This window comes from Haemaphysalis longicornis, unplaced genomic scaffold, assembly GCF_048455015.1.
Source record: "Haemaphysalis longicornis isolate Haplotype H1 unplaced genomic scaffold, Haemaphysalis longicornis Haplotype H1 scaffold_263, whole genome shotgun sequence".
Classification (NCBI taxonomy): Eukaryota; Metazoa; Arthropoda; class Arachnida; order Ixodida; family Ixodidae; genus Haemaphysalis; species Haemaphysalis longicornis.
The window spans coordinates 75,965-101,624 of record NW_027526322.1 but is presented as its reverse complement, the minus strand read 5'-3'; the positions used below and the strand labels follow the sequence as shown (position 1 = coordinate 101,624).

Below are 25,660 nucleotides of genomic sequence, written 5' to 3'. Positions count from 1 at the left end.
AACAATAAAAACAATTTTTATCGCGAACGTGGAGGCGAGTTAATTATTTTCCTTCCTGACTGAGACATAACTTACTAGCTTTTGCAATTACCATGAACACGATTCATATTACCCGCGTCTCACCAGGGCCCCCTGTGGCGGCTTCGACTAATGTGTGAAGAAACAAAAATGGGCTACCTTTCGTTAAGCGGTAAATTAAAAGTAAAATCAGAGTTTAAAAATGCACAGGCGTTAAGGAGAAATAGTTTTTAAAAACGCCACACCCTAACGAGCCCGAATCAGTTTCCGCTAAATTTGGCGAAGACTTACTGCGGAGTCGCAACACACTGTGACGCGCGTTTCTAGGCTTACGAGCAGAAAAGGGCGCCTTCGTGCGCACAACAACGCGTCGAAGTCAGTTCACGTGTTTGTGTCAAACCATCCCAACGTGCCGACATGGATTTCCTCGAATTTCCTGATGTGTTCAAGGAGGACCGCGGAGCGATGACGTCCGGGCGACTCAAAATGACGAACCAAGGTGTTGTCTTCAAGAACAGCAAGACCGGCAAAGTGGAGCAGGTGCAGGGCTCCGACATGGAGAGCATCAGTTGGCAGCGCTTAGGCGCCGGCTACGGACTGCGCATCATGATGAAGGCCGGCGGCATGTACCGCTTCGGCGGTTTCCAAGACGACGAGCAGGAGCGGCTCGCCAAGTTCTTCCAGCACCACTTTCAGATGCCGCTGACCACTCGCGAGCTGTGCCTCAAGGGCTGGAACTGGGGCACCGCGCGCTTCGAAGGCAGCGTCCTCTCGTTCGACGTGGACAAGAACTCGGCCTACGAGATCCCGCTGAGCAACGTGTCGCACTGCACGACGGCCAAGAACGAGGTGACGCTCGAGTTTCACCAGAACGACGACGCGGCCGTGTCGCTCATGGAATTGCGCTTTCACATCCCCACCGACCCCAACTCGGAGACGGACCCCATACAGGCGTTCCGGAACAACGTGCTCTCCAAGGCGAGCATCATCCAGGCGACCGGGGACGCCATGGTCACCTTCAAGGAGCTCCAGTGCCTCACGCCCCGCGGTCGTTACGACATCAAGATCTTCCCCTCCTTCATCCAACTCCACGGCAAGACGTTCGACTACAAAATCCCCCTCACCACGGTGCTGCGCCTGTTCCTGCTGCCTCACAAGGACAATCGGCAGGTGTTCTTTGTGCTCAGCCTCGATCCCCCCATCAAGCAGGGGCAGACGCGCTACCATTTCCTCATCCTGCTCTTCAACAAGGAGGAGGAGACGAGCGTCGAGCTGGCGCTGTCGGACGCCGACATCAAGGAGAAGTTTGAGGACAAGCTGCAGAAGAAGATCGAGGGCCCCACGTTTGAGGTGATCAGCCGCGTCATGAAGGCCGTGGTGCAGCGCAAGATCACCGTGCCAGGCAACTTCACGGGCCACGGTGGCACCAACTGCATTACCTGCTCGTACAGGGCAGGCAATGGGCTGCTGTACCCTCTCGAGCGCGGCTTCATCTACATACACAAGCCGCCCGTGCACATCCGCTTCGACGAGATCACCTGCGTCAACTTTGCGCGCAGCGGCGGGAGCACGCGGTCGTTTGACTTTGAGGTGGAGGCCAAGAGCGGCCTGGTGCACACCTTCAGCAGCATCGAGAAGGAAGAGTACGGCCGGCTCTACGACTACGTGAGCGACAAGAAGCTCCGCATCAAGAACCGCGGAACGCTCGGAGGTGGCAAGGAGAAGCCCAACTACAACGACGACGAGCTGATCGACTCCGACGCAGAGGATGCTCCCGACGCCTATTTGGCGCGAGTGAAAGACGAGGGCCGGCAGCGAGACGAAGGGGACTCCGACGAGTCGTCCGACGAGTCCTTCAACCCAGGCGAGTCTGGCAGCGAGGTTGCCGAAGAGTTTGACAGCAACGTGGAGTCCAGCTCGGACAGTGAGGCTGGCAGTGGCGGCGGCGGCGACAAAGGCAGCGGAAGCGGCAGTGGTGGCGAGGCACGCGAGAAGCCGAAGAAGGAAAAGAAGTCAAGGAGTGCCAAGACGGTCAAAGAACCGGGCATGACGCAGCGCAAGCCCCGCCGCAAGAAGAAGGAGCGCGATGCCAACATGCCCAAGCGGCCACCGAGTGCGTACTTCCTCTGGCTCGCAGAGAACCGGGAGCAGATCAAGAAGGACAACCCGGGCTTTAGCATCACCGACGTGACCAAGCGCGCGGGCGAGCTGTGGAAGGAGGTGACCGACAAGAGCAAGTGGGAGGAGCAGGCTGCCGAGGCGGCCGCCAAGTACAAGGTGGCCATGGAGGAGTACAAGGCGAGCCAGCCCAAGGACAAGCCCAAGGGCAGCGGAGACGAGGAGGAGGAGGGGGAGAAGAAGGCGAGAAAGTCCAAGGCCCCGGGCTCTCCCAAGGCCAGGAAGACCAAGCCCAAGGCGACGACAACGCCGTCACCCCTGAAGGGAAATGTCAAGAGCAAGGAGTTCATCAGCAGCTCGGGCAGCAGCAGCAGCGATGACGACAAGCCCATCAAGAAGAAGGAGGTCAAGAAAGAACCCAAGGAGGAACCCGAGTCGCCAGCGGGGTCACCAGCCAAGTCAGAGGAGGAGGCGTCGGCAAGCACACCGGAGTCCTCGGGAGACCAGGACATGTCGGGAAGTGGGGACGATGACTGATCTGTTGCTGCTCATGTTTTCTTCTTTGTTAACATTCTTTCATTCCTCGATGTTGCGTATTGCATGCAGTTGTGTTTCATGAAACGTTGTATATATTAAAATGACAATGCACGGAAATCTGTTTGCTTTCCTGCACGAGTTCCTTAAGTTTTATTTCTGACACTGCACCTGGACAGTGAAGTTCAGTGTACCCGTACTCCTGCATATACCTAGCTCAATCTGCTCACAACACTGGCACAGGGAACCCCAAATACAATGAAGTAAATTTGGCTGACTATGTGTGACTCCGACAAACGATCCATAATAAAACTAACACTTGCACCTATTGTGGCATTGGTCATAGGAGAGATATTGTGACATGGCTGTCACAAACAGGTCAGAGTCAACAGCACAGCTCCCTCCAATCGTGTCAACCAAATATTGCGAGTGCCAACAAAATGTAAAGAGCTACCTCAGCTTTAGAAAAAGGCCATATCAAATTAAATTGGGGCTGCAGCCTTTTTTGTTTTCTCTCCTGCTGCTGTGAAAATACCCTTTTAAGTTCTTTTCACGCAGCTTACAAGTGAAAGGTAACGATTGGCACATCTATAACGACGCTACAAAGTTTTGTAACAGCAGTGCATGGCACGGTCAAATTGCTTCCCACATGTGCCATTTGAAATCTTTTAGGCCAGCTTTTACAGCTATAAGAAAACATCTTTCTGCTTCTCATGTTACTGCTTACCTTCTAGTTCGACTTCTTTGGCTCAGTTCATAAGTACAATTGCTGCAAATCACCAACGCAGCTACTGTTAGGAAGGGGCCGTGTAAGGGACATTTGTGCTGCACTGAATACACAATGGGTGATGATAATCACATTATTTCATTACAACTAGGTTTGGTTGCAGTTTACAGGTGATGCAATCGATACGGCAAGTGCCTAGTTCCAAGCCAGTGACAGCCAATGAGGCATGCTTCAAGTACGTTAAAAAGGGGTGGGTGGGATATACAGCGTGTACATTAAAGGGACACTGAAGTGATTTGTAAACATTGCGGGATTACGAGCGCAAATTGTAGTCCGGAGTCCCTAGGCCCTGTGTCGACCACTCTGAGCGCGTTTACGAGAATATATATAAGAAAAATCATTTCGAAAATGCTGTCCTTTTCTCTGCACCCTCGCCCATTTTCTGTGGCGTTTTTGTGTGACGTCAGAAGGAGATGAGCTGGCAAGTGGCTGCGCTACTGCAAAGCTTGCCGACCTTCCGACAGTCAGTCGGCCCAGCGTTTCGTCCGCCGGCCGCCGACGGGTCGTCGCAATTCGTTCGCTCAGTTGAAACGAAGCCAGGACTTGTTTGTGAATGGAAGAATGTGCCTTTCTTCACTTTGTTAGTTTGTACACTGCATCTAGCTCTAAGTCAAGGTTGCTTCACACAAGCGCACATGCGACGCTTCGCTGACTGGTACGCCAGTAAAAAAATCTAAGGCCACTCGAAGGCGGGAGAAGTCAGCGAAGTCAATATAGGTACTAAGGAAATAAAATCAACTGATACTTTTACCGTACAGTGTAAAACTAGGGTGCAGGTAGCACTTTTTTGCGCTGGGCAAACAAGCACAGCGGTCAGCTGCACGACTGGGCATCTGCAAACACTTTTTCGTCTATGAAATGCAATTGCTAGAAGTGAGATATTGTGGAAACTTGGGGGACGCTTACTGCATGAGCGCAATACAACAAATAGTCACCTAAGCTGCTCGAAATGCTAAAACTAAATAAAAGTGTAAACTGGTTATACATTATGTACCTTCTATTTCCAAAGTCAGCAGCGCTGGCCCATGGCCGAGTGGTCTGGAGCGCTAGGTATGTAAATGCAAGTGTTTTGCAAGTCACGAGTTCGAATCCCCCAGGGTACATTCTCTTTTTTTTTTTTTATAAGTCGACTTTTTCGTTTTTGGCCAATGTTTTCTGTACTGAGTTCACCATTTTTTGGGCAGTAGCGTTCACTGCTCCATGAACTAGTTCACAGAACGCGCGCAGGCTGACACTGGCGCGCTAGCGAGTGCTCGTTGGCGTGCTGTTGCCATAACCACCGACTGCTTGCGGGCAGTGGGCACAGGCCAGAAACAACAGACCCTTGGCCTTGTGCGAACACGCTTTTTACGATACAGGCATAAGTGAGGCAAGCTCCAAATATGGGGGTAAAGCGCATGGCATTTGAGTGTCTGCAGGGACGCGGAGGGCGTTCATCCACTGCGTAAGCCTCGGCTAGTGATTGCTACGATTCCAAGCCGTCCTGGGAGGCTTATCTTATGCATTTTACAGCCGACAACATGGCAGAATCGCGGTAAGACTACCACTGAGATATCAAGAATGCCCATTCAACGATGCTGTCAGATGTCAAGCATGTTGTTTCACAGAACCGAAACTTGTTTGAATGCTACTCGTGGGCATCGTCCAATCACGGTGCATCTCCTCCCGTCGTCACAGCGTTTAGTTGGTGCGGCCGCCACAAACCGCGCATGGTAGTTTTTCTTCTTTTTGTGCTTTGTAAAATAATTACCGACTTGTCAACCAGATAAACGATGAAAAGTGTGCTAATTTGAGCCAGTCTATGCAGTGCAAGCAAAAACGGGAGCTTGACAAATTCAGTTAGCGTCCAAGCGTCCAACCTGAGGGTGCTGTGAGGATAGTGTGGCAGTGCACAATGCACAAAACTAAAATGGTGCATTTTCTTTGCAACTGCAACGTTTGCTCTACAGCCCTATTAGCACTTAACCATAGCACAATAGCCCTGATCACTCACCACTAACCTGTTTCCTTGAGACTGGCAAGTAGGACACTTTACCAATCGCTTTGTCAAACATTCACAGCCTGCAGACTATTTTGTTGGTGATTTTAAGCAAAAGAGTGCTATCTAGAAGCAAGCCTTGACAAACGATGAAAAAAAGCTGACACCTTTCACTTGCAGCATAACTGGAACCTGAAATGGCCCTGCCAGCTATACCCATCTTGACAGCCCTTCGAAAGTTGTGTTAATGTAACTTCTCTTAGGCAGTGTAACAAAAAGGTCTAGCTGACCACCGATAGCACCTCTTATCCATGAAAACAACAACACCAACATGCTTTGTCTTGTAGTACAACAACACGTTAGAACCATGAATGAAACCCCATTCACACTGCACTGTGATGTTTTTTTTTTTTTTTTTTTTAACCCATTAGAATTACCATATTTACTCAATTCTAAGCACCCCCTTTTTTTTCCACCATCGCGATGCCCAAAGTTAGGGGGGTGCTAAGATTCGAAAAACCTGAGTTACCTCCTCCCCCACCGCCACATTTTTTTTCAGCCGAATCTTGACGAGACAGGCGCAAAGAATAATGTTTCATTTGGCAGACATTCAAAAGAAAAATAGGCACACCCAGTGAACCCACCGCTTATGTACGATACTCAGTCACCCTCACTACCATTTGAGTGCGTTGTGCCGCTTGGACCGCTGCTTTCAGTATCCCCCAGCAGGTCGTCTTCTGTTCCGTTAGGTGGTTTTTAATTGGAAATTTCATGGATGACTTGGCTACAACGTCACCTCAGACCCGTTCGCACACGTCTGGAATCCACCTTGCAATGGTTGCTTAGAAAAGGGGGCACTAAGATTCCTAATTTTGTTCCCCGAAAGTAGAGGAGGGTGCTTAGAATGCCGAAAATACGGTATGTGCACTGCAATTAGTGTCCCTGAATGAAAGCAGACACTGATGACGGTGCAGTCACAGCTAGAGCAATGTCAGTGAGCCCAACGAATTCCTCATATTCAAACTACCAGGCTGCCATTTCACTGCTGGGTTCAATTCGGCACAGCCTGTGTATGTGGAACGAACCAATAGATGGCCAAAACACACACTCACCGAGTGCAGCAGGTTGTGGATGGTCTTGGTCTTGGTTATGTGGTCAACCAAGATGGTGCCAGGCCTGAAAAATCATCGAATAAAGACAAAAACCTTCAGGCTGAGGACCCACGCTCAAGTAAAGTGGACTTACGGCTGCACGAAAAAGTTCAACACGGCCACTTGGACTTGCCAGTCGTCAGATTTCTTCGAAAAGTCCACCAGGAACTGTGCCTGCAATGAAACCATTCAAAGTGTAAGCGACAAGCTTTATGAAAGAGCTGGACGTTTGGCACACCACCAACTCCTGCTTGTGTGCAAGCCTCCACAAACGCTGTGACCGGCACACCGTGCCCAAAAGCAAAACGGCACGGCACAGAATGATTCAATAGTGGAGCAGATAATCCAATTTCGCGTGCAAGTGAAAGATGGCTGTCAAATTCCACCTTTCACTTGCACCATTTTAAAGGAGCTGCAAGAAAACAGCAACTCACCAAGCCACAGCTAACTGAGTGCAGAACATGAGAGCTGTTGGACATGGCATGGACGGCTTGCTTTCTCAGCTCCGGCGAAAGGATGACTTCCACCTGCAAAAAGGATGAAGAGGACACACAACCAGTTTGCACTCAGTGGGGCACAGGCAACTTGGCTTCTTGAACGTTAATACTTGACAGATGCATCCAGTTAGGTTGACAGTTATATGCCATTCCACTCAATATGAAAGCAGAAGTGCAGAGCAGTGATTCACCATAATGGGCTGTGGCGCTGTTATTCGCTCACTCTTACCACCCATCCTGCTCTTCGCCGCCCCGTCTCATTCCTTTCCTGATGAATTCAATGGAGGTTTGTCCAACGCAGTTCAAATTTCCCGCCTTCGCAGTGCTCGCGCACCCCTGCCTGACACTGCGTCAGTGGGAGATCTGTTCTTTTTGTGCTCGCTGTTCCTACCACACGTGCTGGCACTGCACTGCCACTTTTTTTCGCTTACTATCGTAAAAACCAACCCAACGAGCATTCCTAACAAATGAACGCGGGCGCTGCCGGTTAATTACGTATATTTTGCCTCAAATGTGCCAACAGTTTTCTTTGCGCTAATCAACAGGGAGATGTATGACAAGCGCCAGCAGTTCCAGAGTTTCAAACACTTATGATTATATAAACCGCTTAACTTTCGAAGCCTCTGGGTTAATCCGCAACGACAGCCGCTACAATGGAACACCATGGGGCTCTATTTGGGTCCAGCGAGCGAGCTAAGACAACAAGGTGAGACCCTAAAGGGCTCTGCACTTAAAACATAACCTACACTGCCGGGCCAAACACCAAAATTTACTGTAGAAAAATGGGGCCTCCTTTTGGAGGGGCTGCAGCCACAAGCGCACATGCACAAGCCAGCAATGCATTCAAATTCAAAGAAGCACTACTCATTTTGCTTGGCCCAAATTAATCATTTCCGACCTCAATGCAGTTCTTCAGACCCTTGTCTTTGGGTAGTTTTAGAATTTTCGCCATGCATCAATTGATAGAGGGATAAACCTAAAGCCCAAAACTCTTCAGCATCAGCTCACAGAAGCCAAATACATTTAAACCTGGATTAACGAACCTCTATGTAACGAATTCCTGGATTTAACAAGGTTTTTTCAATTCCCCATTGCCAGCGCCATTGAAACCCATGTGTTTGCGACCTCTATGTAACGAAGGCGTTGCGGCGGTTAACATTGATGTAACGAATTCTCTACACTGATGAGCCATTGTTTTTTGCACTTTTTCTAAAAAATCAGCTGGAGAAATGCACCAGCTTAGTGAAGTTTGTCCGCACCGCAAAATACCGTGTGTTTCCTCCACGTGTAAGTGTTGTGTCGGTTAAGTGATAGGCGTCCCTCTCGGCATGTAGTTGAGCGTCTCCACTGCTATCTGTGGTGTCGGTTCATCGGGGGCGAGTTCTGCTGCCAGAAAACGAAAAGTTTTGGTTCCGAGACAAGCTCACTATTTTAAATGCCATCTCCGCTGGTGAGAAAGAAGAGAGCAGCCGCCTGGTACATTGTGCAAGCTAGCACCCTCTCACAAATTTTGAGTGCGGAAAAGAGCATCAAGTTCACAAAAAGGCGCCCTTTCAGCGTACGCATGGCCCTTGAAACAAGTTAAGGCAGCGAAAAGTTTGTGGATATGTGGGTCAGTGACATTGCTTCTCTGGAGTGCCGTGTAGTGACTAAGCTCGTGGGAAAACAGCAGGTGGAAATCACGCCGTTTTTCACTGTGAAATAAATTCTCAAAATGTGAGTCACCATCACCAATGTCTAGCATTTTGGCTTTGTTTCTGCTTCATTCACGCAAGCCTTAAAACTCAAAACCTGCACGTTGCGAAAACCTGCATGTAACGAAAAATTGGGAATTTTTGTCAACTTCATTATATCCAGGTTTAACTGCACTTGGGCACATGTACTGGTCAATTAGATGTTTCGACGTGTGCATCTGCGACCCACAAAAAAGCTGTAGATTTTATAAGCTTACACAATTCCTTCTGCAAATTATGTGCAAGTCTTGCAACGGGTGCATATAAGTACCTTAATTAGTAAGGAAAGGGTAAGCATAGATAAACATGATAGCACATAAGCATGGTACATGTAACACTAATAATAAAAAGTGTTGAGATCGATGGAGAGCAGATGATGCAAGGAGAACTGTGCATTCCTGAAAGCACACAAAGAAGGCTGACCAATATCAGGGATCCTGGCTTTTCGGCATGCAAGGGTGGCGATGACTCATAATGGCAGAACAGAGGACAGCGGAGGTTCAAATTATGTGAACAAATGAAGTGGCAAAACTTTCAGCATAAGTATGAACAGTGAATTCATTGAGCACATTCAAAACTTGCTCCGGGGCCTTTTTAAAATGAGAGTGGGGAGACCTGAAATACCATATTCGAGAACCTAGAAATGCAAAATAGTTCAACAGCTTAAACTTTTCTTGCATGCATTGTTCTGCTTTCTTACATTGTTTGGAGGAAAAAATCCACAGTTTCATTGAAAAGCCCATTTATATCGAGATCTACTATCCTGAATTGCCACTTCAATTGAACGGTCTGAACATAACTTTGAAAGATGTTTTATATTAAACTGGTTTTCAATAGCAGTACAATGCTATAATACAACCAAGTTTCACAATAAATGCTTCTGAAAAACAACATTGACAGGGGACGTGCGTGAAGCCTGAAAAGGGCAGAAACTTGAAGCAAGAACCTCCGAACCTTTTCAGGAGTAGTGAGCTGAGGCAGGCACCATTTCGCCAGCTCCAAGGCCAAGAAAGTCTGTTCCTCCTTGTGGCCGCTGAGAAGGCCATCTGCAGGAAGGTGCAACTGGTCACCACATGTTGCAACAGCAAAGATGTATGCGCACAGCAGGATGGTTGCCATAGGGGAATCTGTCCACTGGCTGCAAATTCAAATGGGCACTCATAAAACTTTTCCTGGAGAAACAAAGGCCCACGGTTGGTCAGTGGAGATGCACAATAACACACAAAACGGAAGCCAAGCTGTGGGCAACGCATTGTTGGAAGAGGGTGTAAACCTTGGCACTGTCATGTAGCCAGGTTCTGCCTCCAGTCCAAATGCTACAGCTTTGGCCGCTAAGCAAGAGATTTACATCAACTGCTGAGTCCAATAGAGCTTTTTACAGAGCATAGCAAATAGATAAACAACTGATGACAGCTGCAGACTTGATGACCCACGTACAAATAGGTTGTTCAACAAAAAATTGACTCAATAAAAAGGTGCTGCACAACTAGCAAGGTAAAAAGGAATGTTTGAGGTATCTTAGTCACTACAGTGATCACGCAAGATACACTTGCAGCAGCAGCCTATCAGGTCACTTCTTCCATTGTGGCTGTGTGTGCAAGAAAAGAGAAAAAAGGAAGTCAGATGCCCCCTCACCATCAACAAACTGTTTCCAGAACTTCTTGAAGCCCTTGGTGGTTATGACAGCTTGCAGGATCAGCGTACAAACAGGGTGGACGCGGGGGTGAACACTTGTTGACTTCTGAAACCACACAAGACGTGCACACTGCATGAAGGGCGACTTTTGAGCTGATATTCAGGCGTACACTTTACCCGCCAATTCTTCACGTACTGGGGTGACAAAAAACAAGGTATGTCCATGTTTACACTCCACACCAGTGAATTACTTAAACTGCAGGCCCACAGTCAAATTACTACTAAATTCGTAGAGAATCCATTAGCTACCCTAAGGATTTTCCAATTTGCTAGGATTCATACAGAATGTTAATTTCATTGCGTAACCTGGGCTTTCAGGCCCTCAGCAGATGAAAAGTAATTTTGTCACATCCCTTTTTAACCAACACAAAAGCTCAGAGTCTGCTTTTGTGCTGTCTGTAGCTTGTGTACCAAAGCTTACAATGCACACAACAAAACAAGCACCTTATGCTCGGGAGTGATGGTCATGTACATGCTGCAGCAATGGTTGTGCTGCTGCGACCTATCTGACCACGAAAGATGGCCATGACATTAAGGGCACTTTACATTGCCGAAAACTATCTGCGAAGCTGTCATAAAATCAACATCAACGTGACTAAAGGTGAAATTGCCAAAAATTCAGGTTCACAAGACTTTTGTAGGTGGGGCTCCAACCTAACATCGGGGTATGTGCAAAAAATGATTCAGTGGCCTGCCAAGCTTATAAAGAACAGGCAACAAATCTTGTGACAGAGCTTCCAGACTGCAGAGGTTACCTGGAGAATGCGCACAATGTGGCCAAAGTTTCCCTTTTCCAGGATGCTTTCACAGCCCCAACGATCTTGGAGGAAAGCCGCGTCCACCATTCCCTGGAAGACCACCACCAGAAAATGTCAGTCGGCATCCGAAATCCAAGTGTTGCATAAGGAAGAAGTACTACTACGCATGCACGACACATCTTTCAGGCATGACGCTTTGTACTCTGGTTTACACGAAACTACGCTCGAACTGAAGCTACAATCTGGGTGTTTAGAAGAAATGATAGGTCGACAATGGCCACAACTACCAAAGAGCAGTCTGTATCGCAGTGACATTTATCTAAGTGTCTCATCTCACGCCATACCAAGGCCAGTGCACAGCTTTAGTCCAGACTTGGCAGTAATGAAATTACAGTAATTAAATTACAGTATATACTTACTTTGTGCTGTATTGAGTAATGTAATGAATTACTTTTGAGTGTTGGTAATTTAGCAATGTAAAAAATTACTTCAGGCCAGTAATTTCATGGAAATTACTCATTACTTTCCCAATTACTTTCGACTACAATATAGCCGGTCCGCATCTATTATGGCATAAAAAGTTGACCAAGTAGAAATATAATGGCCAGACAGTCTCTGGGCATTGGAACTCTATAAATGCGAAGAAAACAACGCTTCGACGAGAGCTCTGCCTGCTTTCTCATGCCTCTTCATCCCCTTTTCATGTGTTCTGGGAATGCTGTGGCGACAGCCAGTCGGGTTAAACAAAAACGTGCAGATTGTGTTTAACGCTTCATTATACTGGTCACCTACGGAACCCCGCTGCAAGGGAGGCGCGTTTTTTCATCCAGTGTATATGTATAAGAGTATTTTTGCAGTGTATATCTATATTAGCGTAAATAAAGTATGTATTAGTTGGTAGTCTATGAGTTATGAATTTGTGTGAAAGTAATTTCAATGTAAATTCATTACTTTTGAAAAGTAATAGTAATGTGCTGTCATTACTTTCAGCCAACTGTAATTTCTATGGTGATTTAATTACACTTGAGAAAATTCTAGGAAAGTAACGAGTAACGTGATTTAATTACTTTTAGAAGTAATTTTGCCATCTATGCTCTAGTCGCACGATTCTTGATATCACAGCTGCCTGCAAGGCTTTCCTGTTCAATCTCGAAGAGTCCCCTCCTCCCAACAGTGAAAACGAAAATATGTCTGACAGTTTAAATCTTCCCACTCCAATCTGCAATAGGTTGAAACATAGCAGGGCTCCTAACAGGAAATTAAAAGTGTGTGGCAAACAACCAGAGACTTTATTTGGTTCATCTAACAGAAGGCGATATGCTGTAGTGAGTTTTTTCCATAAGGAACTGCCAGCAAGAGTGAAATCGCGTTTTTTTTTTTTTCTGGGTTCACACAGGCAACATTTTTAGTGCACAAAAGAAAACATAGGAAAGGCTCACCGGGAACCGAGATGCGACCTGTACCAAAATGTAGAGCTTCAGCGGGGAGCAGTCATCCCAGCCGCACGACAGAGTTTCTTGCAACTCCGGCCACACTCGCTTCTTAAACTTCTTTTCATTCACCTAAATGAGAAAATGGCAGTCAGAAAATGCGAGTGCCACAGGGGAAGAGTGCAAGAGGAGAAAAACACAAAAAACTAAGTGAGTAGCGAAATCCCCATCGTGGTCTTATGAAGGTCTGCAAAATATTGGCCTGCCACTCCCTAATTGGTGAGTGCAATGAGGAGCAGGATGACGATTTCGCTCCTTGTTTGGGATGTACAAGCATACACATGCCAAGTACTCCAGTAGTGCTTCTGGCATTAAAGGGAAAAACAAACTCCATGAGCAAGCTACGACTAGAACAGAACAAGCAACCAATCAAACCTGGTTGAGCAGCTCCTTCAGAATTTCGCACACCATGAGCTGTAAATGGCTGTGGCGGCTGCCGAGGTCCAGCACATCCCGGGCAACACTGCCTGCTGCATCAGCCGCTTTGCCAGAGCGAACAAGAGCGGCAAAGGCCAGGCAGCGGCCAAGCACAACATGGTTCTTGTCCTGGAAGGATGGCGTCATTAATTTTGCATCAAAAGTTTTTCCTAAAACTTCTTAATAGCAACCTCGCACAGCATCAAAGATACAGAGCTCATCAAAAATTTTGGTTTATATCTGCCATATCTTATTTAAACAAGGGCCCAAATGGCACACACGGTGGTAATTTGAAAGGTAGTTTAGTCAGATATTATGTTGGTAAAGAACACTTACACGGTCTGTAACAAAAAACAGAAAAATGTCAATTTAACATTGTTGCAGGATCAGCGAGACTCCTTTTACACGATGTTGGCTTGTTGAAGCACTCAACAGCTCTTTGATGATGGCAGTATGTGAAACAATGCACACACAATTTACAGATACAGTTACCTAACACGTGTAGTGAAGGGCTTCTTTCCTGCAGTCTCGGCGCGAATGGTAGCATAAGTTGAAGTCATGACAAACAATAGAGGACAGTATAACGGCCCCCTACCTCAACTGATAGGTCATAAGACATGCAAGCAGGGGATCTGTGTTCAAGTCCTGCCAGCAGTGAGTTTGTCTTCCTTACTTTTTACTACTTTTGTGACACTTGTAACCTTTCTTAAACAAAAATAAAATGACAAACATTTTTCCCATGCCTTCATTCGCATTCTCGAGAGCTGGACTCCTTTTATTTGTTCAACAAGCCCTTGATTTTAAGCAATAGTCAGCCAACCTCAAGCCGTTATTAGCATCAAGAGAACTTGCTAATACAGTTATGAAGACAAATTTTTACACAAGATTTCAATGCAACCACATTCACAATTTTCACAAGCTTTTAATCAAGCCCTTTACACGATAAACATAAGTAATTGTAAAAGTAAAGGACCGAATTTCTCAAGCCTTTCAGAGAAACATCTGGTGAGTAGTATACACTCTTCATAAATTTAAGCAATCCCATTCCAGTGACGTAGTGATCATACAAACTTAAATTGTATCGCTTCATTAACTTGTGGCTAACTACAGCATCAGAGTGGTAATCGTTCTGCTGCACTTCAAAACAACAATGTAAACATGCATGTTGAATTTGTACCGGCGTTACAGATACTTTAATTTTTCCCCCTGGGGGCGGGGTGTCCTCCTGCATTACAGGGAGAAGGGCAGCTAATGCCATAGACGACTACATAACAATGTAAGTCACTCCCCATCTAGGCGACCGGGGAATGATAACAGATCAAATTTTGGGTTCCAGCACATGATCCTTGATCCCGGCAACGTGCCTGTAACTCACTTACTCAAAGTGATGTTCAGTGCAAGAGAAAAAATGAACCCCGAAAGGAAAAAAAAAGGAAGTGGGCATGTGCTCCTTTCCCTCTGGACTGTACTGACTGTACAACAAGCTCTTTGATTCTATTTCGTGTACTAATTCTGAGTAGTCGTGAAGCTGCTGCAGGCAGTGCAGAAATCTTGGGTGGTTTTTATGATCAGCGGTCAGATTTTGCAGCACTCAGGCATGTATGCAAATATTTTTTTGCGTACACAACATAATGTAAGCACGAGGCGTGAGCTAATCGAAATTTATAAATACAAAAGTGTAACAATGTAAAAATAGGGGTACATACGGGTACTTTTTCTTGTATTTCTTCTCGTTTATATTTATTAATTAATGTATTAATGCTGTAAACCATCAGTCGAGGACATTACAGAGAGGGGAACCAAAAATGCAAACAAAACAAATACAAGCATTGACATTTTCTTGGGGGAAAAAAAAAGCGGAATCACATGTTTAGTGTTGTGCAAAGTAAACATCAAGCGAACTTCTAAATTTTCTGACATCAGATCGCTCAACAATGTCAGTATTCATTCAAATCTTGTTATGCCGGTAGTATGGTGGCTAGCATGGGTAGATGTGGGGATCCAACATGCCATAACGAACAGCTGACAGCACTTAACAATGACCAGTCAATTTCAAGTAGAGTTTAATCAACGCGCAAAAAAAATGTATGTAATGTAGAACCGTACCTCCTTGGTGTCCTCAGGAAGATTTTGTATAATACACTTGTGAACCTCTTCCGCAGTGACGTTGGGAGACATCCTGAGAACCTGAAAATCACGAACGACCAAAGAAACACATGGAAAGATCATGAATATAGCATGGCCACTGGACATGTAACAAAGTCCCCAAGGTAAAAGCTGCCAAGAACTTTAATAAACAGCGAATGAAAGGGGAGTTAATACTGCACTGTTCCATACGAACGTGAGAATTATCTCTTTACCTGCACAAGCGTTGCAGAAAATCCGACCCGGGCGAACTTTCGTGTAGACGGCAAGCCCTTGATCAACCGTTCAATGGTGTACTGTAGTGTCTTGGAGGAGTCACTCTGAAAGGAAAAACCCGCAAGCTGAATCTTTTTCACTAAACTTAACAGTATTCTCTCACTCGCATATCCCTCCCGTCATTATTCGCGGAGAAAGGCTGCATATAACGTCATGACACCGAGGACTAGAAATAGCTTGACACGACGATGCTCGACACGACGATTTGAATCGTATCGCGGCTCGAACGTCCACGGTAAGGTCGTCCCACGAGAATTGCAGTGGCGATCCTAAGCACACAGCCGGCTCACGAAGCATCGACCCACTCAATAAGAACCATACCAAAACTATCAATACGTACTTCTGACGAATCAGTCAGTTCCTTCATGATAGTTTCGGCCCCACTGACGCGATATTGCTTATGTGCGTCGGCCAGCTTGTAAAAGGCGTCGAGGAAGCGGCTCTTTCGTTGCTTTTCAGCATTGTTAGCTGCAGCGGTAGGATCGCTGTCGGGCATTTTACAACACCGCACTGATCGCGCACACAGTCCAAAACACGTGTGCGTCTGTCTGCTAGCGCGCTTGCCAGCCGCCTGCTTTGAACGCGTTAACGATGATGATAGTAAAAGTGCTAATAATGATGATAGTAAAAAAAAACCTTATTGTGGCAATTGTTGTTGTGGTTGACAATTTATTCTGAAATAGCTCGCTAGCGGCATCTGAAAAAAAAAAAGAACATAAATTTGTTTTTGTTGTTGTTGTTGCGTTGCGTAATGCAGAACGCCTGACCTCTCCTGCACAATGGAAATCCTGGACGAAAGTTAAAAAGATCGTGAGAAAATTCCTATGCGGTATTTCAGGTAGTGGAGGAGGCACTGGTAGTCCGCGGCAGTCCGAGGATTCCCCGAAGCCATAGGGATATATGGGAAAATCGAATGCCGGACTGCTTCTCGAATGCCGGACTGTGTGTAAGCAGTGTAAGCATTCTGACTGCATCCGTTGAACTTGCGGGGAGTCCTACTAGACGTTGTTATGTGCTTGATTTACAAACTTTGATACAAACAGTAATGTGGCAAAGCCAAATTTAGATACCAAGCGTTACATGGAGCCCCTTTAAAGTCAGCTTCACTACTATATACAAATGCATTGCTCTTTTCTTGTTCTTTTAGGGGCCTTTATTGAATATTGAATTGAATTGAATTGAACCCCATGCATCTCTACAGACCGCAATGCGTTACATTACAGACACGCAATTTTATGGCGCTAATACGCATTAAAACGAAAGTTGTGTGGATATTGTTTTTCGAGGATGGCTACTCCACACATAACCATCCCAGGTGAAAATGTGTTTTTTCTAGCTAGAATATTGATGGCTTTACCGATGCGCAAACAAACGAGGACGAAGAAGGAACCAACACGGACAAGCGCACAAGTGCGCTTGTCCGTGTTGGTTCCTTCTTCGTCCTCGTTTGTTTGCGCATCGGTAAAGCCATGGATAGATTCCAACTAGGCCGACTCACGGTGTTACTTAGAATATTGAACCAGAAATTTCCTCTAGCTAGAAATGGCAGAATTTCTAGCTAGAAATTCAGTTTCTAGTTCATTTCTATATAGCTGGATCTAGATTTTTTCCCACCTAGCATTTGTCAGTCCAGCTAGGAAAAAAAAAAAGAAAACCCGCAAGCTGGAAATAATCATCACTAGACGAAGAATTTTTCTAGATAGAAGCTATCGATTCCAGCTAGAATCTCATAATCTAGTCAGAAATGAAGCCGGAAAATTATGATTTCTTGCTAGAAATGCTCTTTCCATTTTCACGGGGGAAGGCTACGAGTGTGCCAATCCTTTCTGAGACGGCTTGCAGATCCCTCCACCGCAGCCTCGAATCGATGAAGAGCTGGTGGAAGTCTAGAATGCTGAGGATGACTTCGCATCCACCACTCACCGCGAAGAAGACAACCTCTTCAATGTGCACCGCAACTATGCAAATAAACGATACTGAAGATATTAACTATGCGTCCGGCAATGCTCGCCTACAACAGCTTTGCCATTCAAGTCTTCCGCGTGAGTGGAAGCTTCCCTGAATTTTACAGCAAAGCTGTATACCTCTACCCCCCCAACGATTTCATCGTTGTGGGCAAAAATGCCAAGGTGCCAAGGCCTAAGATGCCGAGCGCATGCGTTAGGGCAATCAGGCATACAGCATATAACTCAGAATTCGTTTAAGGAAACCACAAAACAAGCATCGAAACCTCATTACGGATGAACGATGGGACCCCCCCCCACCATGTGTTCCTGGTAAAGATTATGTTTGCAGATTACCTTTGAAGGCTAGGCAGGACTGGTGCCACTAAATAGAGCAGTTCTTGGCCAAGACGCCGAGCGCATGCGTCAGGCTAGGCAGGACCCTGCATTTGCCGCCAATCAGGTGACACAGTCAGGTGACACAGTCGAGCGCAAGCGACAAGCCCGCTGAGATGACGAGAAACATTTCATACCCTCCTCCACCACTATTTGTAGTGGTTTACAACAGCTTTGCTGGACATCCACTTTCACAGGGTGGGATGGCGACCAATTTATATTTGCAGTGCTTTCATCCTCTTCGGTACAGGTGGGGCTTGAGCCTCACGCTGACAAGTGCATTCTGCTTCTGTGTGAACACACACAAATTTGAAAACTGGGTGTGTACTGCCAAATGCAGGTAAAGCCAGACATTAATGTGGCCTGGTTTTGTTCACAAGTAACCCGGCTCCCTGCACTAATGCCCAGTGTCTAAAGGCATTCTTTGTGCGTTTGGGAAATCGGACAACTTTACCGCATTATCATGATTTCTTAAACACTGCTAAATACTCTTCTATGTGTGTGTGTACCCACGAGCCAATAATGAAATCTAGCAAAAAAACGCAGTATTACCACAGCAAGATGGTGCAGCTTTTAACCAGCACATTTCGACATAAAAAGAAACGACACGCAAGTTGTTTCAACATTTTATTTGCATTTTTATTTGCAGCACACCACAGATTTTGCACTGGGCAAAACAAAGGGGCTGTTTACAATGGCTCACAGATAGCTCAATGCCTGTATCGTCAGCCAGCCCTGCCCTTTCCTGCCACCCAGTATCGTCTCTACAGCACTCGCTCAACCACACATTTTTTCATAGCATCACGCATGCACACACACACAAAAAAAACTGCCACACAATTCAACTCTCAGCAAGGAATGTCTTCACTTTCTGTTTGTGGTAAGATATGCCGGCTAATCTGCACAGGTACAACTCAAAGCTAAGGACTAATAAATAAGATGCATAAATACCCAGATTACAGAGCAAGGCTTCCCTCCTACAAAACCGCATAACGAGGTACAATGCATACACCAAACTAGATACTTGACACGTGTACCGTGCACAGGCCATTTTTTGACAACTTCTCCTTACTGAAAACGTTCTCCCAGCTGCGACAAGAAGTTGGGCCCTCGATGGGAGGATAGTACAAAAGCAAGAGGCGGCAGGGAAAGTTGCACAGATTGTTTTACGCGTTAATACACTATTGCAGTGCGCAGCAGAAAAGAAAAAAAAAAGAGAGAAAAAAGCACGGCCACAGACATCGCAGACCAAGTCCGACCAGTTACTTTGACACGACTGCATTTAGGCAGCACAGAAAATGAACAGCACACACACACAAGCCATTCTTTACTGAAGTGTGACTGAAACCTGCACATACTAGTTTGCACAGAACAAACATGGATGAAAGAAAAGCAGCGCAACAATGCCCCCCCCCCTCCTTCCCTGAAAAAGGGGGAAGGGGGTGGCAGAGTATACAAAAGTGGATGAAGTTCACTGCCACAAGCACTGGACAAGAGGGCAAAAGTGCAACTTAACTCAAAGGACCATGCATTGCCTTCATCTTGGGTAGCACATACCCTGTAGCCACGAACGCGACCTCAGACATTATCCGGTAACACGCCGGACATCATTCAAACCACCATTCCTTGCAGCCAACATCCTAGCTCAGTAAAAAGGTTTCTCTGGGAACCCCTAATCCCAGAACTTGTGCATAAACATTTCAGTCAGCTGGACTTCAAGATGTCCCCAATGAAACAAATGTCCATGTGTGAACAGGTCTAGTGTATAGATAGGACTATGGTGGCGTATTGGTTTATGGGAATTTATCGATCTAGTTTATTTTTATGCAGCACAAAGGATAGACTAAGGAATGACGCACTTCAGCTGTTAAAGCCAAGCTTTCGTGCCAGACATATGCATCATCCACAAGTGTGGTCCACATTTTGAGCATGTTTTAATTTGACCTTTCCGGTTCAGTAAATTTAAGTTACCAGAGACACATTCAAGCACACAGACTTATTTTTTATGCACACAAATTATTTTTGCACTTTTGGGCAAGGTTTATGATGCTGTGGCATTCAAAGCGCCAAAACTTTTTTGCAATAACTAGCACAGCAGGAAAGTCACACGGTTGCTGGCACTATGACAAAGATGCCAGAAACAATAAATGCAAGTGGTTACATTTTGATGCAGCGCTCACCTTATTGTTAAAAAGATGTTTTTTAGCTGCCAGATATCAGCATACAACTAACTAAAAAGCTACATGGTCACAAAATTTAGACTCTATGAGCTGAGCCAAAGGACAGCCATAAAGATGCTCACAACACAATATAAGCTGAAATGCTCCTTCCAAAAAAAAAAAATTACAAGACAACAGCGTGACACTGCGGAAAAAATATTGGTGCAAGAAAATGTAAAAAAAAAATTACATTTTGTCCCTTCACAAATTTAAGCTGCAGTCTCAAACACTTATTCAAAAAAACCTGATAAATTCAAATGTTTAAAACAGCTGATTCTGGAACAATACTGTGCTCTATTAATACGTTACAATAGGGAGACTAGAAATTTTATCTTACAAAGCACGCTTTTCTTTTTTCACTTTGTGCTTACCAGTTTTACATCATATTACGTTAGAATTAACCTCAGGCTCCAGAACAGCAGACAACTAAAAAATCTCACTCACTACAGGAGAGGAACTCTGCGCTCATATCCGTCTTGACAGAGCCCAAGATTGTGAACGGAGACTGGAAGTTGGGGAAAAAAAAAAAAACACTAAAATGCCAACCCCCCAACATACCTGTCCCAACATAGACATTACTTAAATTTTAGCAAAAGGCAGAGCGCCACCCCAGAGTTTCAGTGTTTCCCAAACTGACCATGCTAGTTTGTTTTTTCTTCACTTAAAACTGGCAACGAATGTGAGAGGAAAAAATCAAATCTTTTCTTAATACCTTCCTCTCTTTAATTAAGGGGGCACATGGGTCTGGAAGGCAAAACCGTTTTCTGGTTCCCACCTTTTGAGCCCAAACTTCAAATGGTTGTAACTTCTGCTACAGACCAGATAGAATGACAATGTTAGTCTTTTTGCACTCCTTCATTTGTTCACTGGCACCTTGTTCACTGTTTGGCAGTTCACTGGCACCTCGTTCAGCTGCATCCCTCCAGCAGTTCTCTTACAAAGGCTGTCAAAAAATCAAATATAAAATTCGAATAAGTTTGAATATAGTCGTTTTGCACAAAAACAAATTTCATATCTACAATCAGAATGAAAAACTACACAAGTCCCCCAATTTTCATCATCATAACTGTAAAAATAAAGTTTTTGACCAAAGACCCATGTGCCCCCTTAAAGTGAAGAAATATAATGATCTCTGGGTAATACGTTGGCTTCTTCTAACAGCTCCATAGGAGTTCCAACTATATAACAAGCTGTGCTCAGGCTGCGGGATAGATGCCTCTTTGCGGTGCAATCTTGCCTACATGCACACCAGACCAAACCGGGGGGCTGTAGGTACTGTTTGCTGGCAGTGTGGCCCATCCATCAACAACAGGACACGCACCTCCTCTGCACTTGTGCTAGGTTACAAAACAGCGCAGCTGAAGTCAGAGAAGTGTAGCCCGCAGAAGTAGCAATTCGCTTCTCAAGGTATTTTTCTGAGGTCACTTGAAGTACCAAGTTTCTCAAATCACGACGACTGTAGTCAGAGGTGCCACTAGACAGTACATGGAGTGCGTGGGTTAGAAAAGCGCTTACGATACACTGTTTCCATCTGACAAATGTGAAGACAGCAACAAAAGATATGCCTCACGTGGCAAAACTAGGGACGCAAGACAGGCTACACCTGTCAGATGGCTGTTCAAATGGCTGGCCATAAAACACACCACAGATGAAAACTTGCACACAAGTTACCGAGTAATGTCAATACCTAAACATGTTCGCCATTTTTGCAGGATGACACAGCTTTGAGATAGTTCATGACTACCTCAAATGTAAACCCTGCAGAGGACACTGACAGAAATACAAAATGAGTGCCGCATATCAAGTTCCTAACTATCTATTCTGATTACAATGCAAATTTGCATGAAAAAAAAAGGGGGGGGTGTAATGCTCGAGGAAAAAAATCAAAAACAAAAACAAAGTGGAATGAAAAAAAAAAAAAAAAGACGGATATTAAGAGCCTGCCGTTGTAAACAGAGGCCTTTTCTATTCAAGGCAACGAAGCGCAAACCATAAGCGCAAGCGCAAGCTATAAAGGCATAAATCTGATATCTGCACAAAGAATGGAAAACAACGAACATAAAGGCCAGCAGATTAATTCTCCCATCTCACCTTCTTAATTGACCTGTCTGTGAACTGCAATTGAGTGCACTACTGAAGATTCTTATATTTATGCAGACCTAATAGGTGCCCCTTCTTTTAATGCATATTTTTCAAAGCTGCCCAATGCAGGATCAATAAGCCTGTTGAAGGTAATGTTTTTTTAAGTGTGCAAAATCTGAGAAGTTGAAAATTGTAAGTCTGAAAACAAAGGTAGCAAAGAAACTGACAGCACATATAAGCATTAGCTGCCACACAGAAATGCCACAGCCTTTCAATTCAAAGTAAAAAAAAAAAAGAGCCGCAGTTTAAGAAAGAAAAGAAATGCAAATCACTCTTACAAAATTGCGCAGTGTTTTCAATGCCAGAGTGCACTGCAGAAATGCACATGTGGCCACAAAGCCAAGCTTTGGCAGGATGCACAAATACGGCGACAGACTGCATAACTATTCTGCAAAGTCACAATAGTGGAGAGAAACTTTTTTTTTCTTTTTACCCCTTTGCCACTACCATTGCATAACAACTTTGCTTTGGCTGGCATTTTCCACTGCTGGTGTTGAAGGCTTGGAAAGCACACAAACCATTTTGGGCTTGTAAACAAACAAATGCAATGTAACCATAACCGGCTGTTAATTACCACATAGAGAAGTTGAAAATCTCATCATCGTCAGCAAGCGATATTTTTTGGGAGATTTTCTTCCAAGTGCATACACGGCATACAACAGCACAAAAGCGGCAGGTCCAGCGCATATAAAAACAACAAAAAAAACAGCAAAAAGTAAACACTGCCTTCTCGCAGATTTGGCTGCAAAAAACTTGGTCTCTTCAGAGGGGAAACTGCCTTGGCAGCACTACAGCGTTAACGATTTGCATGAAAGTAGCGTAGTCTTCGGCACTGCGCAGTGAGGGCGCATCACAAGGTTGACACGAGAAACTCGCACTCCGATGCTTGAGGCTCACTTTTATTTTCTCCAGGCGTCATGGTACACTCCCCATCTCTTTTAGGCACAGAATCACTGCTAGCCTTTGCCACCACCGCAAATATCCTCATCCTCCCAACAATACGGCACACACGAACCAAAGCAATCTCTTCCAACAGCACGGCTTTTCGTTTCATAGCAGTGGTTTTCTGCTTTCCCGCTAGAATTGCATCCAGGGCAGCTCATGCCAGTGGGAAGCCTCCAGTACAAGACTGGTGCAGGCAACGTTTTGGGTCAGGACAGCAGGAAAGCGAGAGCCGGGCTACTTTGTACTGCGTTTGCTGTCTTGCACATGGAGAATCGATAAAAAAGTGCAAATGAGAGTTGTTGTGACGTGCCATGCAGAGAAAACTGCAGCTTCACTGATGAGAGGCCCTAGGCCACAGGAAGGGAGCTACCGTACTCACTGCAACTTAATCGGCAGCCCTGATTCTGTCTTTACGCTATTGCAGTGTAGCTAAGCCACTAATGGATGCTGCCCCCGGCGTCATATTTCCTTTACGCTGTGGCGACTATGGAAGCAAGGAAGTATTGAGCGAAGAAAAGGAAGGTTTCAGAAGAGGGCGTACGTAAAATACAAAAAGACTAAAGAACAAAACTGGGTACACAGCTTATCAACCTCAGAATTGTTGCTTTTCCTTAACTGACATTCTGCTTTAACCTCCCCCCTCCATCCCCATTTCCAGATGCTCATCTCAAACTTTGTTTCTGTTAGGGGGTTGCTTTCAGTGCAGACGATGTTGTTCTCTGGGAGAACTTAAATCATTACCTGCTTTTAGATTTAGAACACTTCTTTTTTAGATTAACATTAAGAAGTACACATAAGAGTAACCAAAGTTAATGTATTTAGTTCTGCTTACTTTCCTTTGCAGTGGGGAGCCTATCCTTGCATGCCACAGTTCTGCCAACACACCACTCCGCCAGTGTCTGCTACTTTCTTTGGTTGATTATAACACAGCAGTCCTCATTCAAAATAACGACTCCTGCTTACGAGGGGGGGTGACTTTCTGCTTTAGTTGATCCACGTGGCACAATTGACACCACTCTGCCTCCTCCAAACACGGCTCATGACTTGAATTTAGCTGTTAGAGAAAACGCAAAAACACATCCAGAACAGACCTACTAAGGGTGCCTGGATTCTCCCACTGCTTGCACTGATCACCAGCCCTCACATTTATTGAACTTCCACGCAGCGACTGCCAGACAGCATAGTGCGCAGTCCAACTGACTGCCCCAACAATTAGTACCCTTGGGGAGTAGTGATCTTATGGCAGAAAAGGAAAGGATGAAATGGAAAAAGGCGGTTCGCACACTGAGAACACGCACACACACACACAGAGGAAGAATAGAAAGGGGGGAGCAATCGGGGAGGACATGCAAGGGGGGAGAGGCGTGCGCAGCTAGCCAAGCAGCAAGGCCCAAGTTGTGGTTCTGGTCGGAGGCGTCTGCTACTTCTCGGTCATGGAGAGCTGGAGGATGCGCTCCAGCATCTCGTCTTCCTCCCGCTGGCGCCGGTCCTCCTCTTCCTTGGCCTGCTGGGAGAGGCGCAGGGCCATGGCAAGGTCCGCGCCAGCGCCCAGCGTCCACTCGCGGCCGTCCGGCTGCGGCTGCTGCTCTGGCTGCGGCACCTCCCCCGTGCTGGCAGGAACCACGGCCGCCCCTCCGTCCAGGCCGCCTGCTGCTGACATCTGGTAGCTGGCCAGGCTCTCCTGAATCGCCCTGCGCACCACCGGGATTCCGGCTCACCCAAGCTTCGTACACCACGCATCCACACACACAAGACTGTATACGTCTCGAGCGCTGCCTGTTGGGGCGCCACTGAAATCCACCTAGCGGCCCATTTCGAAAGCAGCCGCGGGAAGTTCTGGCCCACTTGCCACTGTCACCACTGCTTTTGTGGCAGGCATGTTCAGAGCTGAGATTTACTGTTTGTATGCGTTGAAAATACATTTGTATGTGGAGCGGTCGCTCTGTTCACAAATTTGGTGTATTTACGAGAGTGTAAATGTTTCTGACGCGATCTTAGTGTGGTACATTCGGTCTGTATAAGCGCCCGGTGTGTGTCACAGGTCAGCGTCATGAAACCAGCATATGCATGGAAATGATGTAATTCCACTGCACTGAACGGCTATACACTATGGTGCAAATCGGTTTTGTGTGCTTACATAATCTAGCGGAGCACTCATACCTGACAGCACGTCAGTTACGCCTGCCAATATCATAGCTCGGATGCTGATCACTACCCTGGACAAGCCAATGAGGCGTAAACTTCATGAACGCTCTACGAAAGAAGTATGACGGATAATGCAAAATTATATTCGGAATTAACACACGACAAGAAATTTTATGCTGGGTCGTCTTGTTGCGAAGTGAGTGCTTGCGACAAGATGACCCAGTTACGTAGCAGGATATATCTGCTACATATGTCCTCCACAAGCAACGTGGA

The 25,660-nt window shown here is 45.8% G+C and overlaps 3 protein-coding genes across 4 annotated transcripts in view; 1 reads left to right on the top strand and 2 right to left on the bottom strand.

Moving 5' to 3' along the window:
- Positions 1–16,177, bottom strand: part of LOC144172886 (uncharacterized) — a 46,208-nt gene extending 30,031 nt beyond the window's left edge. The window contains exons 1-11 of the mRNA XM_077701473.1: positions 15,938–16,177; positions 15,537–15,641; positions 15,283–15,363; positions 13,135–13,305; positions 12,709–12,831; positions 11,267–11,359; positions 10,452–10,557; positions 9,771–9,862; positions 7,021–7,113; positions 6,681–6,760; positions 6,548–6,611 (exon numbers count right to left, since the gene is read on the bottom strand). Coding sequence (XP_077557599.1) covers positions 6,548–6,611; positions 6,681–6,760; positions 7,021–7,113; positions 9,771–9,862; positions 10,452–10,557; positions 11,267–11,359; positions 12,709–12,831; positions 13,135–13,305; positions 15,283–15,363; positions 15,537–15,641; positions 15,938–16,093 — 1,164 coding nt within the window. The 5' untranslated portion in view covers positions 16,094–16,177. The remainder of the gene's footprint in view (positions 1–6,547; positions 6,612–6,680; positions 6,761–7,020; positions 7,114–9,770; positions 9,863–10,451; positions 10,558–11,266; positions 11,360–12,708; positions 12,832–13,134; positions 13,306–15,282; positions 15,364–15,536; positions 15,642–15,937) is intronic.
- Ssrp (structure specific recognition protein) lies at positions 314–2,790 on the top strand. The gene has a single exon (XM_077701474.1). It carries the CDS (start codon positions 436–438, stop codon positions 2,671–2,673), a length of 2,238 nt encoding a protein of 745 aa, XP_077557600.1. The 5' UTR covers positions 314–435; the 3' UTR covers positions 2,674–2,790.
- Positions 16,178–18,550: 2,373 nt separating the features above from the next.
- Positions 18,551–25,660, bottom strand: part of LOC144172884 (ankyrin repeat domain-containing protein 13D) — a 57,328-nt gene continuing 50,218 nt past the window's right edge. Inside the window, exon 15 of one of the 2 annotated variants that reach the window (XM_077701469.1) lies at positions 18,551–24,933. In XM_077701469.1, the coding sequence (XP_077557595.1) occupies positions 24,663–24,933 (271 nt within the window). In that variant the 3' untranslated portion in view covers positions 18,551–24,662. The remainder of the gene's footprint in view (positions 24,934–25,660) is intronic. The other variant, XR_013323124.1, reaches the window with a different exon arrangement.

What these genes read in the sequence shown, in the direction of transcription:
- Ssrp (XM_077701474.1), top strand. Translation starts at nt 436, where the DNA reads ATGGATTTCCTCGAATTTCCTGATGTGTTCAAGGAGGACCGCGGAGCG.